A 13,230-nucleotide genomic window follows, 5' to 3' on the forward strand; every position below is an offset into this window, starting at 1 on the left:
CAGCAGCAGCACAGGGCTCTTGGCAAAGGGCTTTATTGAGGCACGACCCCCCCCCCCCCCCATTTCCCCCCAAAAAGACACCAAATAAATATACAATAAAAAGCCAAACCAGCATTAAAAAGGGCAATTTGGGGGAGCGGGGGGGGGAGGAAGACAGCATTGGGGAGGGCCCGGGGGGGGGGCCCGGACTATCACACAGTGATAAGGCGGCAGTGACGAGCCCCCGGGGGGGCAATAGGGGGGGGGGGGGGGGGGGGGGGGGCTTCACGGCTGTACAAATATACAACGGGGAGTTTGGGGGGGCCCCAGCTGGGGGTAGTGTTGGGGGGGGGGGGTGTAGTGCCCCCGGGGGGGTGTATAGCCCCCCCCAGGGGGTAAATGGAGCTGCAACCTGCCCCTTGGAGTCCAGAAGGTCCATAACTGCCCCTTGCGGGGGGGGATAAGGCCCATAATTGCCCCCGGGGGGTGTGTAGTGCCCCGCCCCCTGCAGGGTGGATCCCATAGGTGCCCCCCCAGGGGGTAGATTGAGCCCGTAATTGCCCCCGGGGCCGGGGCACAGAGTCCTTAATTACCCCTGGGGTATGGAGAGGCCCCCCCGCCGCCCCAGCCAGGGGTGAGACGGGCCCACGACTGCCCCGGGGGGGGGGGGGTACAGAGGGGCTTTAACTGCCCCTGGGGGGTACAGAGAGCCCATAACTGCCCCCGGGACGGTCTATAGAGCCTATAACTGCCCCTGGGGGTATATAAAGCTCATAATTGCCCCGGGGGGGGTATAGAGCCTACAACTGCCCCTGGGGGTATATAAAGCTCATAATTGCCCCTGGGGATTATAGAGAGCCCAGGGGTGCCCCTGGAGCATATATGGAGCCTGTAATTGCCCCGGGGGGTATATAGAGCCCATAACTGCCCCCAGGAGGGTATAGAGAGCCCATAACTGCCCCCAGGGGGTTATAGAGTCTCTAACTGCCCCCAGGAGGGTATATAAAGCTCATAATTGCCCCTGGGGGTAGATAGAGAGCCCAGAGGTGCCCGCAAGGTGTATATTGAGCCTATAACTGCCCCTGGGGAGGTATAGAGAGCCCATAATTGCCCCTGGGGGGTATAGAGAGCCCATAATTGCCCCTGGGGGGGTATAGAGAGCCCCTAATTGCCTCTGGGGGGGTATACAAACCCCATAACTGCCCCCAGGGGGTTACAGAGTCTCTAACTGCCCCCAGGGGGGTGCAGAGAGCCCCTAATTGCCCCTGGGGGGTATATTGAGCCCCTAATTGCCCCTGGGGGGGTACACAGAGCTATAGAGCCCATAGGTGCCCCCCAACTCCCCCCCCCAGGGCAATGAGAGGAGGGGGCAGGGAGGCAGCAAAGCCCCGAGGGCTCCCTGGGGTGTCACGAGTTGGGGGGGGGGGGGGGGGGGGCGCCTCAGGTGCCCAACCTCCGTCACACACGCGTGTGTGTGTGTCCCCCCAGCGTCACACACACATGTGTGTCCCCCGCCCCGGTCACACGAAGACCTTGGCGAGGGCGTCGGCGCCGGCGCTGGCGCTGAGGGCGCGGCGGGGGTGGAAGGCGACGGCGTGCACGGCCTCCTCGTGCTTCTTGCGGTGCGCGGTGAGCTCCTGCACACACGTCTTGTGCGCCAGGTGCCACAGGCGCAGCGAGCAGTCGTGGCCTGGGGGGGGACACACACACGGGTGACCCCCCTCAGGGGGCTGGGGGGGCCTGGGGGCGGGGGGGGTGGGGAGTCGGGGAGGGAATTGGGGGGGGTTTAGGGAACAGCGGGGAGGGGACAGGGACAGGGCGGGGGTGGGGGAGGAGAGCTGAGACCTGGCGCTCTCGGGTCATAGAGGAGAGGGGGGAAGGGGCTGGAGGTGGGGACAGGGACAAGAAGGGGGCTGGGGACAGGGTTGGGGACAAGAGGATGGGGACAGGGACAGGGTTGTGGACAAGGACAGGAAGGGGTTGGAGACAGGGATGGGGACAGAGATGGGGACAGGAACGGGGTTGGGGACATGGATGGGGACAGGGACAGAGAAGGGGTTGGGGACAGGAACGGGGTTGGGGACAGGGATAGAGACAGGGACAAGGTTGGGGACCGAGATGGGATTGGGGACAGAGTTGGGGACACAGAGGATGGGGACAGGGACAGGGTTGGGGACAAGGATGGGGACAGGGATAGGGACAGGGACAAGGTTGGGGACAGAGTTGGGATTGGGAACATGGTTGGGGACACAGAGGATGGGGACAGGGACGGGGTTGGGGACGGGGACGGGGACAGGAACAGAGCTGGGGACAGGAAGGGGGACAGGGACAGTGTTGGGGACAGAGACAGGGACAAGCAGGGGGACAGGGTTGGGGACAAGGACACTCACTGCCGGACATGAGGAAGACGCCGTTGGGGTCGACGGCCAGACAGGTGACAGCGTCCAAATGGGCCACCATGGAGTGAACGACCTGACCTGGCGGGGGGGAGACGGGGGCAGCAGCGGTGACAGGGATGTCCCCAAGCCCCCCCCCTCCCCCCGGGCCTCGTTAGGCCCTAACGAGCCCCCCCCCGACCTGTGCGGTTGTCGAGGAAGCGGATGCCGCGGTCGTCGCTGGCCGTGATGGTGAGGGGTTGCGAGGGGTGACTCACCACCTGGTTGATCTGGCTGCCACCTGTGCGGGGACACCACGGTGTCACCGCCGGGGCGGTCACAGGGGTACAAAGAGGGGGGACAAACCCCTCCCCGGTTCGCTCACCGCCGCCCGGCCGGGCCTCCAGCACCAGAACAGGCCGAGCCGCCTCCACGTCGTAGAGCACCGCGGCGCCCGTGCGGAAGGCGGCCACGGCGTGCGCGGGGTGGGTGACCGAGAAGGTGACGGAGGTGGGGACGCCGTGCTCTGCGCCGGGACAAAAAAATAACAACAACAAGAAAAAGGTGACGGGGAGGTGACGGGGACGTCCCCGGGGGGGTCCTCACCGCTCTGGGCGTCGTAGGTGCTGAGGCAGGCGCCGTCCTGGCGCCGCGGGTCCCAGATGCGGACGGTGCCGTCGGCGGAGCACGAGGCCAAGCGGTCGCCGGCCGGGTTGAAGGTCAGACCCCAAACGGCGTCACCGTGACCTTCCAGGACGCCGCTGAGCACCCCGGGGTCTGGGGACAGCGGGGAAGGTCACCCCGGGGAGGGGACAGGGTGGGGGGGGGCAGTTGGGGATGCGGGACACACGCACACTGCGGTGACGACGTGGGTGAAGGGGGGACAGCGGAGCCCAGGGGACACTCAGGGTGGGTTTGGGGACACCCTGGGGACAGCAGAACCTGGGGGACACTCAGGGGAGGGCTTGGGGACACCCTGGGGACAGTAGAACCTGGGGGACACTCAGAGGAGGTTTGGGGACACTCGGGGCAGGGCTTGGGGACACCCTGGGGACAGCAGAACCCAGGGGACACTGAGAGCACGCTTGGGGACACCGAGGGCGGGTTTGTTTGGGGACACCTGGGGACAGCAGAGCCCAGGGACACCCAGAGCAGGTTTGGGGACACCCAGGGGACAGTAGAACCTGGGGGCACTCAGGGCGGGTTTGGGGACACCCGAGGTGCAGCAGAGCCCAGGGGACACCCAGGGCAGGTTTGGGGACACCCACCGTAGCCGTCGTAGGGGTCCATGTCGAGGTCGGGCAGGCGCCAGCGGCGGATCCGGGCGTCGACGCCGGCGCTGCAGCACAGGGCGGTGTCGCGGCCCATGGCCACGGCCAGCACCGGGCCTCTGCGGGGACAGCGGCGGGTGACGAGGGACCGGGCTGTGTCCCCAAGAGCCACCACCCGGGGCGTCCCCCCGCTCGTACCTGTGCCCGCGGAAGGCGTAAACCGGCTCCACGTCCAGAGCCGCATTCCTGGGGGGGGGGACAAGGGCAGGGGGGTGACGACTGCACCGGTGTCTGGGGAAGGGTGTCCCCTGTCACCCCACTGTCACACTCAGCACCCACTTTTTGGGGGCGACGGGTTTCTGGAGGTTCCAGAGCTTGAGGGTGCCGTCCTCGGAGGCGGTGAGCAGCGCGGCCTCGGCAGGGTGGAAGGCCAGGCCGCGGACGGCGTCGTAGTGGCTGCGCAGGGTGAACTTGGGGCTCCACGTCTTCTTCAGGGCATCCCGGCCCTCCGGCAGCTGCGGGGACACGGCGGGGACAGTGGCCAAAGAGGGGGAGGGGTGGCACCCCCGGGGCACCCTCTTGGGGCTTGGGGCAGGGGGGATCTGGGTGGTCGGAGGGTGAAAAGAGGATGGGGGGGGGGGGGACGACAAAAGGGATGTCGTGGGGAGCAGGGGGATGTTCGTGGGGGTTGGGGACATGGTGGGACAGTGGAGCCTGGGGGACACTCAGGGACGAGTTTGGGGACACTCAGGGCAGGTTTGGGGACACCCTGGGACAGCTGAGCCTGGGGGACACTCAGGGACGTGTTTGGGGACACCCTGGGGACAGGTTTGGGGACACCCTGGGGACAGGTTTGGGGACACCCTGGGGACAGGTGAGCCTGGGGGACACTCAGGGATGGGTTTGGGGACACTCAGGGATGGGTTTGGGGACACCCTGGGGACAGCTGAGCCTGGGGGACACTCAGGGATGGGTTTGGGGACACTCAGGGCAGGTTTGGGGACACCCTGGGGACAGCAGAGCCACAGGACACTCAGGACGAGTTTGGGGACAGTCAGAGCAGGTTTGGGGACACTGAGGATGGGTTTAGGGACACTCAGGGCAGTTTGGGGACAGTCAGGGTGGGTTTAGGGACACTGAGGGACCAGCAGGACCCAGGGGACACTCAGGGCGGTTTGGGGACACCCTGGGGGACTCACGTCGCAGCTGAGCTCGTTGTCGTTGGTGACAGTCAGGTCCGCCAGGTCCCCCAGGCTGACGGCGCCGCCGCCGATGCTGTCCAGGATGAAGACGTCGGAGGAGATGCCCAAGGAGCCTGGGGGGGGGGGGGGGGGGGCGAGGGGGAGCAGTTTTGGGGTGACCCCGGGGTGCCGGGGACCCCCCAGGGGAGACACGGGGACCCCCCAGTCGTACCTTCGTGAGGCCGCGGTGGTCCCGCAGCGGCGGGTTTCGGGGGGAGCCCGTCCACGTCCCGCAGGTCGGCCAGCACCCCCCGCAGCCGGCCCCGGCGGCTCTCTGCGGGGACACGGGGGGTCACGGGGCGCGGTGCCCAACGGGGGGGGGCGGGGGGGTCCCCCAAATCCGCTCACCCAGCTCCGCGCCCTCCCCGACCCGCCGGCCGGCGCCGTTCTCCCCCGAACCCAGAAAGTCGAATTCGTTGAGGGCGTCCTCCGAGTCTTCATCATCATCCTCATCCTCCACCTCGGGCAGGAGGGGTTTGGGGGTGAGCTGGGGGGGGGGAAAGGGGGGGTCAGCGCCTATTTCTGGGGGGGACCCCCAAAACCACCGGGAGGGAAGATGGTGGAAATGGGGGGTTTGGGGGAACCCTGCGGGGCTTGGGGGACCCCGGGCCTGGGGCACCCCCAGGTTTAGGGGACCCCCCCGCCGGTTTGGGGGGTGCTGAGGTTTCGGAGATGCCAAATTTGGGGGACCCCTCAAATGGGGGACCACCCCACAGTGACAGATTTAAGGCCCCCCCCCCCCCCCCCCCGGGTTTGGGGAACCCCCACCCAGGTTGAAGAGGTGCCCCAGTTTTGAGGGGACCCTCCCCCCAGGTTTAGGGGATCCCTCCAGGTCTGGGGGACACCCAGGTTTGGGGGATCCCCTTCTAGTTTGGGGAGACCCCCCCCATTTGAGAGGTGCCAGATTTAAGGGCCCTCCCCCCAGTATTTGAGGGGTGCTGAGGTTCAGGGGGTCCCCAAGCTTGGGGGACGCCCATTTTGGGGGTCCCCTCAGGTTTGGGGGACCCCCCCCATTTGAGGGGTGCCTACTTTAAGCCCCCCCCAATTTGGGGGATGCCCAGTTTGGGGAACCCCTCAGATATGGGCAGGACGCCCCCCCCCAAATCCCCACATCTGAGGACGCCCCTGATTTGGGAGCCCCCCCCCCCCTCCAGCTTTTGGGGATCCCCAGTGTTGGGAGCTGCCTGATTTGGGGGGGGCCCCCCCTTAATTTTGGGGGTGCCGCTTGCCTTGACTCGCTGCTGCTTGTGCTGGGGCTGGGCGGCGGGGGGGAGGCTCTCGGCGTCCTCGTCCTCGTCGCTGTCCTCGTCCTCGACGCCGGGCGGGAAGGGGACCGGCTCCAGCCCCCCCCCGCCCCCCCGCTCCTCCGTCTCCTTCCCGGCGTTCCTGAGGGTGGGGAGCACCCGGTTGGAATTGGGCCCCCCCCCCCCCCCAAAAAATCCCCCCCCCCCCAAACTTCCAAACTCCCACCTCTGGATTTGCTCCTCGATGCGTCGCACCAGCAGCGAGTCGGTGGCCGGGGGGCTACCGGGGGGGGCTACGGGGGGGGCCGGGGGGCCACGGCCCAGCAGCGAGCGGACGCGCCGGGAACGCATGTCCAGGATAGTGTCGCTGTACCCCACTTCCTCCAGGTATCTGGGGGGGGGACACCCACAAAAAATGGGGGTGCTCAGGGCACCCCAAAACCCCCTCCCCCCCCCCCCCCTCCCCAAGAGCCCCCCACTCACTGCCGCAGCAGTTGCCGACCCTCCTTCCAGGCCAGCGGGCCACCGTCCAGCGATGCCACCTCCGCGGGGCCGTTGGACACTGCAGGGGGGGGGGCGTTTGGGGGGTCAAGCACCCCCAAGTCCCCCCGTGTCCCCCCGATTTGGGGACGGGGACACTCACCCGGCTCCGTCCCCTCCGGTTTTTTCTCCCCCGGCGTCAGGTCGGCGCCGAATTTCAACTTGTGGTACTTGGACCTGGTGGGGGGGGGGGAAAGGGGACGCGGGTGACGGTGGCCACAAAACCAGCGGGGCTAGTGGCCCCCCCCAGGCCGAGGAGGGGACGGTGACACCCCCCCCCCCCCCATGAGCAAAGGAGGGGGGTCAGGGCCGAGTTTTGGGGTGTCACCTCTCCTGTTTGAGGGCGTATTCCAACATTTTGATGCGTCGCACCAGGTCGGTCTTGAGGTTCTCCTGGCCCTTGCGCTCGCCCTGCAGAAAGGCCACCTGCGCCTGCGGGGACAGCGTGGGGACGCTGGGGACACTGGGGCCACCATCCCCCCCGGACTGGGCTACCTGGGCCACCCCCCCAAATACCACCCCCCTTCCCCGGATACTGAAGTTAAGGGCACAAGAAAGGGGGCGGCCCCAGAGCGTGGAGCTACTGCTGGGAGGGACGATGGTGGCCCCAGGAGGGACACTGGTGGCCCCAGAGCTTGGTGCTAGTCATGGGAGGGATGATGGTGGCCCCAGAGCTCGGTGCTAGTCCTGGGAGGGACACTGGTGGCCCCAGAGCTCGGTGCCAGCCCTGGAAGGGACAATGGTGGCCCCAGGAGGGACACTGGTGGCCCCAGGAGTGGTGCCACAAGCCAGGGGCTCGGTGACGGGGGTGGGGGGTCCCCAGAAGCGGGGAAGGAGGACACAGCCGGTGCTCGGGGATGGGGTGACCCCGTCCCCGTTACTGGGGGTTGGGGTCCCCAATACCGGCCCTGGGGTCCCCAATACCGGGGGGGGTTCCCCAATACCGGGGGGTCCCCAGCACCGAGGCTGAGGGGTCCCGCACACCCGGGGGGGGGTCCCCAATACCGGGGTGTTCCCCAATACCGGGGGGTCCCCGGCACCGAGGCTGAGGGGTCCCGCACACCGGGGGGTCCCTCAGACCGGGGCTGTGGGGGGGTCCCGCCCCCGCCCCGGTGCCGCCGGTGCCCGCCCCCCGCTCCCGCCGCCCGGCGGCCATTTCCTCCCAAGATGGCGGCGGCGGCGGCGGCCCCGGTAACCCCCGGTGGGGCTGGCGAGCGGGAGGGGCGGGGGGGGGCGGGCTGTGGTGGGGGGGGGGTCCCGGGCGCGGCGCCGGTACCTGGAGCTCGGCCCGCTCCGCCTCCCAGCGCCCCTTCTCGGCCTCGAAGCGCGCCCACTCGTGCTGGATGAAGTGCAGGATCCCGGGCAGGCTCAGCCCGCCGCGCCCCGCCGGTTCGGGACCGGGGCTGGGCCCGGGGCCGGGCCCGGGACCGGGGGGAGCCCCGGCGGGGGGCGGCTGGGCCCGCGCCGCCGCCCGCTCCGCCGCCATCACGGCTGCCACAAAGGGAGCCGCGGGGCCGCCGGGGCCGCCGCTTCCTGCCAGAAAGGGAGCCGGAAGGGAGGGGGCGGGGCCGAGCCCGCCGTTACCGCGGCAACAGCGCCCGCGGGCGGGACGGGGGGGACGGGGGGGTATGGGGGGGTATAAGGGCTATAGGGGGTAGGGGCGTAAGGGGGGGGCATGGGGGGGTATAGGGAGTAGAGGGGGTAGGGGGGGTATGGGGAGGTATGGGGGGTACTGGGGGTATGGGGGGATATGGGTATGGGGGCTATAGGGGGTAGGTACCTCTCCTGTATATCTATGGGTGCCCAGCCTGTGCATCTATAGGTACCTCTCCTGTGTATCTATAGGTGCCCATCCTGTCTATAGGTGTGTAACCTGCACAGATATATAGGGGCTGCCCTTGAAGATGGGGGGGTTGTAGCACCCGTATACTGTTGCTATAGCAACCAAGGGCAGCGTTACCACGGCAACCTCACCAGGCTCAGCCTGGGGGGGGGGGGGGGGGTACCCTGGGCGCCTGACGTGGGGGGGTCTTTAATGAGTCCCATCGTTAACGAGTCCCCTCATTAATTAGCCCCTCGTTCATGTCTCCCTCCCGTTTCCAGCGCCGCCGCCGAGACCGCCCCCTGCTCGTGACACGTGTGGCAGCACCGGTAGGACCCCCCCGGGACTGGCCGTTCATTAATTAGCGACCCTGGGGGGGGGGGGGCTAATTAAGAGCATGCGGGTGTCGCCGTGCCAGGCCGCCCTGGCTGCGGCCATCGGCCTCAACCTCCTCCTCCTCTACTGCGCCTGGCGGGGCGCGGGGCGGGGGGCGCCGCCGCCCCCCTGCCGCCCCCCCCGCGGCCTCCCCGGCGTCACCGTCGTCCTGCGCGACTTCGAGGACTTCGAGAACGACGTGGCGGGCACGGCGCGCTCCTTCGCCGCGCTGCCCGTCCCGGTGCTGGTGGCGGCCGAGGCGGCACCGTACCCGCCGGTGCCGCTGCCGCCGGGCGTCGCGCTGCTGCCGCTGCGGCCCGCGCCCGAGCGCCCGCCGCCCTTGGCGCGCCCCGAGCTCCTCGTCCGCACCCGCCACGTCGCCCTGGTCCCCGACGGTGCCCGCGCCGTGCCCGGGCTGCTGGAGCGCATGAGGGACGCGCTGGAAGACGGCGGTGGCGACGGCGACACGCGGGTGGTGGCGGCGCCGGTGGGGTCGGCGCCGCTGCGGTGCCTGCAGCTGCGGTGGGAGCGGCGCGAGTGGACGGCGCGGTACGGCCGCGCGGCGCCGGGGGGGCTCTGCGGGGCGGCCGAGGGGCCGGCGGTGCTGCTGCTCCGCACCCGCGACCTCTTCGCCCTCCCCTTCCCCCTGACGCGCCCGGTGCCGGCCGCCATCTTCCTGCAGGCCGCGCTGCGCCGGTGGCGGCTGCAGGTGCTGCCCGTGGCCTTCCCAGCGGCGCGACGGGCCCCGCCGTCCCCGCACAGCCGCTGGAAGAGCCAGAGCCTGGCGGAGACGCGCCGGCGGGCGCTGATGCGGGACCTGGGCGTCAAGCGGGAGGTGCTGGCGGACGGGCGGGAGCGCTGGTACGGCTGCGGCAAGGAGACGCCGCGCTGCTTCCCCACCGTCCACGCCCGCACCCCCCAGTACCTCCTGGCCGGGCGCTGGACCCCCCCGTGCTGCCTCCGCGCCCTCCGCGAGACCGCCCGGCACGTGGCCGCGGCGCTGGAGGCCGCCGGCGTGCGGTACTGGTTGGAGGGGGGGTCGTTGCTGGGAGCCGTGCGCCTGGGCGACATCATCCCCTGGGACTACGACGTGGACCTGGGGATCTACCGCGAGGACGCGGGGAAGTGCCGGTGGCTGGCGGCGGCAGCGGCGGGCGCGGCCGTGGAGGACGCCGAGGGCTTCCTCTGGGAGAAGGCGGCCGAGGGAGACTTTTACCGCGTCCACTACAGCCGCAGCAACCGGCTGCACGTGGACCTGTGGCCCTTCTACCCCCGCGGGGGGGTGATGACCAAGGACACATGGCTGGGGCACCCCCAGGACGTGGAGTTCCCCGAACACTTCCTGCGCCCGCGGGTGCCGCTGCCCTTCGCCGGGTTCACCGCCATGGCGCCCAACAACGCCCGCGCCTTCCTCGAGCTCAAATTCGGGCCGGGAGCCATCGAGAACCCCGAGTACCCCAACCCCGCCGTCAAGCGCCTGGCAGAGGACTGAGGGGGGGTCCTGGGGGGGTCCCCCCTCCACCCCGTGACAATAAAACCCCGCGGTGACGCTCACGGGGCTCCTCCTGTGGCGAAGCCTCACCCCCGCCTGACACCCCCGGGGAGGCCCCTCTGCCACCTGGGCCACCACCCCCACCGCAGGGTCCCCACTTAAGCCCAGGGGTCCCCCGTCCACCCTGGGGGTCCCCAGTTGACCCCAGGGGTCCTCCATTCACCCTGGGGGTCCCCAGGAGTTCCCAGTTAAGCCCGGGGGGGTCCCCAGGAGTTCCCAGTTCATCCCAGGGCTCCCCAATCCATCCTGGGGGTCCCCCCATCCACCCTGGGGGACCCCAGCAGTCCCCAGTTCACCCCAGGGGTCTCCCACCCATCTTGGGGGGCCCTCCAGCCATCCTCAGCCCCCCAAAGGGGGTCCCCACCCATCCTCGGGGGTCCCGTCTGCCACCCTACCCATCCCTGGTCACCCCTCAGGGTCCCCAGGAGTCCCCCCATCCATCCTGGGGTCCCCATGCTATCCTGGGGAGTCCCCAGTTAACCCCAGGGGTCCCCCCCACCATTCTTGGGGGTCCTTCTGCCTCCCTACCTGTCCCCATCCACCCTGGGGGTCCCCTCTGCCACCCTACCTGTCCCCAGCCACCCTGGGGTACCCCAGTAGCTCCTGGACCAACCCCCAAAGTCCCCTGAGGTCCCCCCATCCCTCCTGGGGGTCCCCATCCCCCCCCCTCCCCCGAAGTGATGGAGCCACGGACAGAAGCAGAGGAGTGGGAAGGGGGTGGAGGGGGGACAGTGACCCCCTTGCCCCAGCTTGGGGGGTCCCAGCCAAGCCCCCCATCCCTGGCAGGGCGGGGGGGGGGGCTTGTGCCCCCCCCATTTTGTGCCAACGCCGGGGCTGCGGCACGTCACAGCCACGTTTATTCACAACACGACGACGGGGACGTGAAAAGGGGAGGGGGGGGGGACACACACAGACATGACACCAAGAGCCTCCTGCCACCCACCTGGGGCGTCTGAGGAGGAGGAAGAGGAGGGGGAGGAAGGCGGGGGTTGGGGGGGGGGGGGGGGGCGTTTTTTTTTTTTCGGTCCCGGTTCACTCCAGCGACTGCAGCATCAGGAGCTGCTTGAGCACCTTGGTCTGGCTCGTCTCCCGGATCTCCCCGGCCAGGAACATCTCGTCCACCACCGTGTAGACCTACGGCCGGGCCCCAGCGCCGTGAGGCGACCCCCAGAACCCCCAAAACCCCCACCCTGGGGTGGGGGCTCCCCCAAATCCCCCCCTCCCCCCAGAGCAGGAGGAAACTCCCTGGACCGTCCCCCCTGTCCCTTTTTCCTCACCTTGTAGAAATTGAAGACCAAGTCGAGCTCGCAGACGTTGTGGAAATATTCATTGAGGACCTGCGGGAAGGGGCAGGATGTGGCCGCGCGATAACGAGCCGCGGTCGTTAGCGCGGCCGTGGTGATTAAACGCGGGGTTGCAGAGCGAGGGGCGGGGGGCGGGGGGGGGGCGACCGCCTCACCTCCACGAAGTTGTGGATGGCTTCGAGGTACGCCAGGTTGTTGTCGGTGACATCCACGCAGATGCAGAAGTAAAGCCCCGCGTAGCGGCGGTAGATGATCTTGAAATTGCGGAACTGGGCGGACGTAAAAAAAGGGAACTGGGAGCACTGGGAGGACTGGGGAGGCCGCACGCTCCAACCCCACGGCAGAGACCCCCAGCGCTCGGCCTCGAGGCTGATCCTGGCGCTCGGATCGGGGGATCAAAAGGGGAGCGGGGGATTTGGGGGGGAATCGGAGCGTTTCGGGGCCGTTACCTCCACAAAATTGGTGTGTTTGGCGTCGCGGACGGTGACGACGGCGTGAACCTCCTCGATCAGCTTCTGCTTCTCGTCATCGTCGAACTGCATGTACCACTTGGCCAGGCGGGTCTTCCCGGCCCGGTTCTGGATCAGGATGAAGCGGATCTGCCGGGGAGCAACAAAACAGGGGGGGCTGGGGGGGTGCCCTCCCCTTTTTTTGGGGGGGATTTTGTGTTTTCCCCAAGTGTCTCCCCATAGGGACGCTGTAAAGGACACACACACCCCTCCCCCCCCCGCACAAACTGTTCTGCCCCATGGAGCGCCCTGGTGCCCCCCCCCTCTAAAAATTAATTTGGCACACTCTGGGGGTCCCCCCGAGCTGCCCCACCCTCAGGGGGACCCCAATAACCCCTCCCTATGGCGACACCACAACGGGGTGCCCTAAGGAAGCCCCCCCTCCCCCGCCCTGCCCCATGGGGGGCCACATAACCCCCTCCCCCGAGCCCCACTCCCTATAGGGGCGCACCTCAATATCCCCCCGTAGAGACCCTACAACGGGGCCCCCCCCAAGGCCTTTCCCCCCCTCCCCGCTCCTCACCATGGCGGTCCCGGCCCGTGCCCCCCCCCGCGGCACTAGCGGGGCGGGCCCGCTCCCTCCGCCCCGCCGGATATCCGGTTCGGCCGCGGGGCACGCTGGGATCGGTAGTTCTATGGTGCTTTATCAGGGGACTACATTTCCCGGCGAGCCTTGCGCGCGCGTGGGGCATGCTGGGATACACCCCCCCTCCGCGGATACACTTCCGCCTCGCCCCGCGCCGCCCGCCGCCGCCAGGGGGCGCCTCCGCGCCGGGAGGCACCGGGGGCCGCGGCGCCGTTCGGGCCTTGTCGGCCGCGGGGGCCGGTCCCGAGCCCCCCGCGAGGCCCCGGCCGCTCCCAGGTGGGGCTCCCGCCGGTACCGGGAGGAGGAGGAGGAGGGGCGGAGGCCGTGCGCATGCGCGCTCCCCCCCCCCCACCGCGCGCTGCCGCATCGCCCCGCCCCCCCCCGCCCCCGTGCGCGCGGGAGGAGGCGGAGGCGGAGGGAGGGGGAGGAGGA

General features: G+C 69.1%; 3 protein-coding genes across 3 annotated transcripts; 1 reads left to right on the forward strand and 2 right to left on the reverse strand.

Moving 5' to 3' along the window:
* Positions 1-19: 19 nt before the first annotated feature.
* Positions 20-8,155, reverse strand: STRN4 (striatin 4). Its single transcript, XM_074857398.1, has 17 exons — positions 7,927-8,155; positions 6,979-7,082; positions 6,754-6,827; positions 6,594-6,672; positions 6,337-6,501; positions 6,096-6,252; positions 5,215-5,353; positions 5,039-5,140; positions 4,825-4,940; positions 3,965-4,140; positions 3,824-3,871; positions 3,623-3,744; positions 2,961-3,131; positions 2,740-2,880; positions 2,557-2,655; positions 2,370-2,456; positions 20-1,669 (listed from the first exon to the last, which is right to left on the reverse strand). Exons 1-17 carry the CDS (start codon positions 8,134-8,136, stop codon positions 1,500-1,502), a joined length of 2,160 nt encoding a protein of 719 aa, XP_074713499.1. The 5' UTR covers positions 8,137-8,155; the 3' UTR covers positions 20-1,499.
* FKRP (fukutin related protein) lies at positions 7,823-10,401 on the forward strand. Its single transcript, XM_074857399.1, has 2 exons — positions 7,823-7,841; positions 8,754-10,401. The coding sequence occupies exon 2, from the start codon at positions 8,870-8,872 to the stop codon at positions 10,337-10,339; it is 1,470 nt and encodes a 489-aa protein (XP_074713500.1). The 5' UTR covers positions 7,823-7,841; positions 8,754-8,869; the 3' UTR covers positions 10,340-10,401.
* An 833-nt stretch (positions 10,402-11,234) lies between these two features.
* On the reverse strand, positions 11,235-12,852 carry AP2S1 (adaptor related protein complex 2 subunit sigma 1). The gene is made up of 5 exons (XM_074857367.1): positions 12,736-12,852; positions 12,153-12,302; positions 11,859-11,972; positions 11,677-11,736; positions 11,235-11,533 (listed from the first exon to the last, which is right to left on the reverse strand). The coding sequence occupies exons 1-5, from the start codon at positions 12,736-12,738 to the stop codon at positions 11,432-11,434; spliced, it is 429 nt and encodes a 142-aa protein (XP_074713468.1). The 5' UTR covers positions 12,739-12,852; the 3' UTR covers positions 11,235-11,431.
* Between the last annotated feature and the right edge of the window lie 378 nt (positions 12,853-13,230).

The sequence above is a fragment of the Strix uralensis genome, unplaced genomic scaffold (assembly GCF_047716275.1).
Source record: "Strix uralensis isolate ZFMK-TIS-50842 unplaced genomic scaffold, bStrUra1 scaffold_131, whole genome shotgun sequence".
NCBI lineage: Eukaryota > Metazoa > Chordata > Aves > Strigiformes > Strigidae > Strix > Strix uralensis.

Coding starts and splice junctions, on each gene's coding strand:
- STRN4 (XM_074857398.1), bottom strand. CDS start 8,136: ATGGCGGCGGAGCGGGCGGCGGCGCGGGCCCAGCCGCCCCCCGCCGGG. Junction 7,083..7,926: donor CGGAGCGGGCCGAGCTCCAG/GTACCGGCGCCG, acceptor CTGTCCCCGCAG/GCGCAGGTGGCCTTTCTGCA. Junction 2,457..2,556: donor CTTCCTCGACAACCGCACAG/GTCGGGGGGGGG, acceptor CCCCCCCGCCAG/GTCAGGTCGTTCACTCCATG.
- FKRP (XM_074857399.1), top strand. CDS start 8,870: ATGCGGGTGTCGCCGTGCCAGGCCGCCCTGGCTGCGGCCATCGGCCTC.
- AP2S1 (XM_074857367.1), bottom strand. Junction 11,737..11,858: donor CCATCCACAACTTCGTGGAG/GTGAGGCGGTCG, acceptor CCCTTCCCGCAG/GTCCTCAATGAATATTTCCA. Junction 11,534..11,676: donor TGGTCTTCAATTTCTACAAG/GTGAGGAAAAAG, acceptor GCCCGGCCGTAG/GTCTACACGGTGGTGGACGA.